Consider the following 5,602-nt stretch of genomic DNA (forward strand, 5'->3'; position numbering starts at 1 on the left):
TATTTACCTTGGCCTGTTTAATTTGTTGGGTTGTTAAAGACCTAAACGGGTGAAACTAATTTTTACCAAATTACTGCTGGTTTAGATATGTATTTTTTGAGTTATTGGTGCTGTACAAAGTATACACTTAAGGTTTCCCTTTAACTTATGTTAAGTTTGTTATAGACCTTTATTTGTTAAAAATGACGTTCAGTTTTGTTTCGTTCAGGAATATTTTTACATATTATCTTCGTTTTTTTCTAGAGAACTCTCGCTACGTCGATAAAGTAAATTTTGTTGGCACGGTGAGGGAGGAACGCCCTGAACCTTGGCGCAAATAAGCACACGGTGTTGAGCTGTAGCAGCGTGTGTTAGTTGAATTAAATCGCTGCTTCCCGTGGTCACCCAGCATGAACGTTTCCCGGCATGGCGCCAACGATTCGATTCATCAGTCAATCAACTTTGCGCCTCCGGTCACCACAGAGCGGGTGTACCAGGTCATAGCGGGCGTGTTCTTCCTCGTACAGCTCTACATCTTCGTTTCGCTGGTCACCTACGAGCTGCTGATGCCCGAAAAGCCGAAAGCCGGGCGAAAACTGCGAGTACTTTGCCTTCTGGCCGTCGCCACTTCCTTCCTGCACGAATGTCTCCAGCAGTTGATTGTGGTGCTCAGCGGTGACAGCCAAGAAGCGTGCAATGCGCTCATGGTCACTAAATCGACCGTTTACAACGCTGTTGTAACCTGGACGTACGGTTTCTTCTGGCTGCGACAGTACATGTTCTACTCCAGTCCGACCCTCCGCCATTTGCGCACTCGCACCATGCGGATTCTCACTTGGATCGTGCTGGCCTTTCTCATCATCAACCCGTGCGTCATGTTCGGTTTCCAGTTCAAAGGCAAACTGTATGACGTCAGGGACGGAGTTTGTCTCGTGCTTCGACTTCCCATCGTCGATCAATTGCCCTTTATCTCGGTTGCTTTCAGCTATTCGTTTATACAGGTAAGTGGTGGATCTAGAAAGTATTACGAAAAATGACACATTGAAAACTTTAGGGAAAAGCTACCTATCTTCAATGTTTAACCGAACAATAAATTTGTTTTTCAAAATTACCGCTGAAATTATCAGTGGCCACTAATGTGATTGAATATAGCGCATAACACGAAAAACGACGCAATAAAAATAAAATCGTTATTTGAATTAAACGGAAAGAAGATGATTGGGTTTCCATCAACAACACTCGTGTCAGGCAGAATTTTATAAGAAATTTGCCCCCAATGATACTTTTATCGATTTAATACTTACTGGGTGCACTACAATTAAATATGTATCCAAGCGATAATTAATAATTTACCTGGTTCAAATATGCGATCAAAACGTTTTCTTCCTTAAAACATATTATGTTTTGTCATTAATTTTACTGCTTAACTAGCTTAAATCAGGTGCCCCCATAGCGTTTTTGTATCCAAAGGCTTCATTTCGCATCAAGTTCAATAAGTCGTTTGACCCAAGCGAAGAATCGGCTATCAAAAACGTTGTGGCTTTTATCTCAATTGGGTAATTTTCAGCAATTCGAAGTGAGCTTAAATTGCTATAATTTAACGTTTGCAAGGACTAAACAAAATTTTAATGCCAAAAAGTTTTCGATTTACAGCAGGAATTTAGCGGTTGTTGACACAGGAATTTAGCGGTTGTTGATAATGAGAACGAATGTGGGATGCTTGCATGTATACACCTAATAAGCGTTTTTAATATTAACGAACGAATGTTTCTGGATTAATTGGTGATGGAAATATACATCTATATAGACTTTTTGACATTTAATCGAATAAATAAACTAGTTGCCAGTATACATCGCATTACAAGAATGTCACGCATTTAACTTTTTCTTATTACGGTAAATGTTGCTGTCAAACAATGAATATGAAGAAAAGTGGAGATATGATATAAGTAGGAAAAGTAAAACAGAAATTATTTCTGTAAGGCAGCGTTCTAATGCATTTCCATTTAAGCCTTGGTTTTAGGACACGATAATCACGTTATTTTAGAGCGAAGGCTTTTGATAAGAGGATGTGGTAAGCTAGTTAAAACCGCAAGGGGGGGAAACACGATCAACGACCTTTATAAATGCGATATTATTGTACGTTTTTATATAAATAATTAAAACTTCCACAGGCCTTAATAGGGGATTGATGCTTTAAATACGTGCTTTGTGGGTTTTTGGTAAGTGTTTTAGAACAATACATTGTTGCAATTTTGCAGTTATCTACATTCGTTTACTTACCATGCCAATTTAGATGTAGTAAAAACACAAAGATTTTGTTTTAAATTGAAAGATTTACCGAACACAAGTGTATTGATAGATAAGTAGGGTCTAACTCTGTTACTATTCGTATGAGGCGTGACATACAACTTTAGAAATCTCGCTAAAGTATTTCTACAAATATTACAATGAGGAATTAAATTTAACAATTTAAATATAACATAGAAAGATCATTAACTATGCAAGTATTATATACCAGTACACATTTGTCAAGTTTCAATTCGATTCCAACCCAACTGTTAAAAGTTGTCTAATTCATTGCACAGTTACTTTTATAAAGTATAGTGATGCACTGGCCAGATTCGAAACCAGCCACAGCAGTAGAACCAAACCAATTTTTTTTAGGTGGCTTTGATCTTTCTCTATTTCTACCCTCTTCACAAGCGCAACATCCCCAAGAGCTCTCCGCGACCCTTGTCGGCCACCGCAACGCCCATCATGCACACGCCAGACGTCAACCAACTGCCGAGAGGCACGCACACGCATACACAAGAAGGAGAATCAAAACTGGACTGGAGCGGTGACAACCTGAAACGAGGCACGCTAACAATAGAAAACATCCGTAAACAGTTCATCAGCGCCGTCACGGACAAACACAGCCACGCTCACAAACTGCGCTCCCTGGAACGCCGCATGAGGCGCTGGCTCTTCCTCGGCCTCATCTGCGTCACCTCTGACGTCATCTCGGCCACCATCATCGCCGTTTTTCTTCTCGCTATTACACCGGCGAGCCTCGTGACGTACATGTTCCTGTGGCATGACGTCAGTATGCTGATTAGCGTGCTGTGTACGGTTGGTTGCTTCAACGAGTTCAGAGTAATGCTGTTTCCGTACAAGGCCGTCAGTCGCCGATGTGAGGTTTAAAACAATGCAATGACTTTGTATTGGTTGCATGAATAATTCCAGGAATAGGGCATAGTTCGTCCAAAGGCTTATCGTCAAATTACAAGTCGCAGGAAAAATACAAGGTTGTTCTTTGAGGAAAAGACAATGGTATGTCAACGAAAATCTTGATCACCTGGGGTTGCCCACAAGAATGAACAATGTCGACAAAGACCCGTGAAAACTAGGATACCGAAATCGATTCTTTTTATTAGCTGTAGATTACTATCATATAACATTCCTTGGAAGTTGAAAAATTAGCGGTATATTTATGTTTTTAAGCCATCGTTTTATTTCACTGGTGGCAAATTTACTATAAGTGTGAACATTGCGTTTAAATCTCAAATAAATTTAAACAGGTCTGGTACACTGTATGGTACATTATTATATCCACCCTAGTTCGCCTCCAGCTGTAGTTTCTGATTTTTCATCATCCCAGCTAACTGGATAACGGTATATTTGCGCGAAACTCTTTGTTTAACGCCTAAAAATTTGGATGCTGTGCATACTACGACAGATGCATATTTTTCACCTGTAGAACAGTTTTCTGCTGGTTCTTTATAAAAAATTATCACCATGACTGATGACTTCCATGAAATCGTGAGTCCATGACGTCTATGAAATCCAGAACGTCCTTTGACAAGTAACTAAAGTACCGTAGCCTAAATACTTAAATCGGAAAGTTTTAAGCGCTACGTACTGTAAAAATATATGCAAAATCTGTTTAAAAGTGCGGTAGTAGGTTTTCATTTCAATACCTATAACTGGAGTAATTTTGTTCGATGATTGTTCGTTCACAGACTATTGCAAAACAATAAAATTGTCTTTTCATTTTGAAGTCGTAATACATTGAACAGTATTTCTAGAATCGTACTTGCGCTATTTGGATCTTATTAATTTTATTTATGTTAAAAACACTGTGCCGGAATAATCGAAAGTAAGGGTAGATATATTCTGTGTTTATTTAAAACAGTATATGTTCCTGTGATATATAGAATCAAACAAAAAGTAAGGCACAAAAGCCTATTATACATCTTATTTTAAATAAAAAAGTTATATTCGACCAATCGTATCTTTGTGGTAACCGATGAACTATTCAAACTTATACCTAAAATAGAACGTATCGGTAGGACATTTCGTATTGCATTTCTTTACTTTTCATACCACAACTTACTGTATATAGTCCCAGTTGAATCCATTTGTTTACCTCTAGCGAATGGTGTGCCCTCGGCGTCGGCAACATTCAACCAGTGGCAGAGGAGGTTAATTTGATTTACATTGACTCGATAGATTTTCTAGCGACCACGTAAAATTACGAGTGAATAGTTTCACCCTTCAAAGATATTTCGCAAATAAGCGACCTTGGAATAATTAGTTTCCTTTACCTCTACATGCTTGTTGGTTTTCTTGTGACAGCTCGTTTAGTGTTCGTGGTGATTGCTTTTACATAGGTAAGATGGTCAACAAAAAATAAATGTGTACTATACAGCACTAGCGTGATATTACATACACCAGTTGCAAATAATATTATCGGTTATTGGGAAAACTACAAGGTTTTCTAATTTAAGTTGGGAAATCTTTTATATGGAGAAAGCAAATATCTTTGAATATAAAAATCGGCTTTAATGTGGTTAAAATAAATTGAACGCGAAAACGTGACATTTAAGGCATTAATGTAGTAAAAGCAGGCTAAAAATGTTCCTGACATGGCCCATTGCACCTCTCTTCCCTTGAATGCCTGTCTTACTGTTAAGAAACATGTAAAATTTTTATTGGTCTGGTCGAATATACATCAGTTTACCGCGAGAGATAATGATTCGTAGAAACTTTTTTAAATAGAATTGCTAATCGTTTCGATAGAATTAAGGTCAGAATGGCTTTAAATGCGCACATCGTTGTTGTGCTTTAACGGCGCTGTGTAAACGTGTAATGGGTCAGACCGAGTTTTCTTTGGGTTCTGCAGGTTCACTAAGCGGAATAAACAACGTTCTGCAAGCTGAAATACAGTTTGTTAAGCAAAACAGGTTCACATTTATGTCCATCGTGTCAGTCTGCCAAGCCCATGGTTCAACCGATTGCCATTTAAAGCCAAAAATATGCAAAAAATTATACTTTTTTATCTCTTTGATTTCTTAAATGATTACCGGTGGTCTTCCATTATAATGGTGTTAAAAATATTTTACAAATTCAAACACAATTAAAATATACAAATATTTTTTAATACCTTTCACACAATATAAATTACTGCATGTGAATTAGGCTCTACAAATCTGTTTGAGTTAGTTAGGCTTCGTTTGGCGTTGTCAAAACCGATTCTCTAGCATCACCAAGTGGCAAATCACATTTCCCACAATCGTTTTTGGGAAAAAAAATTGTTGAGAAAAATGCGCTAGGTGCCAACCTAAGTTGAAATTCACCC

At 38.0% G+C, this 5,602-nt stretch overlaps 1 protein-coding gene across 1 annotated transcript; it reads left to right on the forward strand.

Annotated features, from left to right (window-relative positions):
- The first annotated feature begins 276 nt into the window (after positions 1-276).
- On the forward strand, positions 277-3,363 carry LOC146169268 (uncharacterized). The gene is made up of 2 exons (XM_083390092.1): positions 277-980; positions 2,647-3,363. The coding sequence occupies exons 1-2, from the start codon at positions 390-392 to the stop codon at positions 3,163-3,165; spliced, it is 1,110 nt and encodes a 369-aa protein (XP_083246218.1). The 5' UTR covers positions 277-389; the 3' UTR covers positions 3,166-3,363.
- The last annotated feature ends 2,239 nt before the right edge of the window (positions 3,364-5,602 follow it).

Source organism: Ascidiella aspersa, chromosome 1 (assembly GCF_963924565.1).
Source record: "Ascidiella aspersa chromosome 1, kaAscAspe10.2, whole genome shotgun sequence".
NCBI classification, from domain to species: Eukaryota; Metazoa; Chordata; class Ascidiacea; order Phlebobranchia; family Ascidiidae; genus Ascidiella; species Ascidiella aspersa.

Coding starts and splice junctions, on each gene's coding strand:
- LOC146169268 (XM_083390092.1), top strand. CDS start 390: ATGAACGTTTCCCGGCATGGCGCCAACGATTCGATTCATCAGTCAATC. Junction 981..2,646: donor TCAGCTATTCGTTTATACAG/GTAAGTGGTGGA, acceptor AATTTTTTTTAG/GTGGCTTTGATCTTTCTCTA.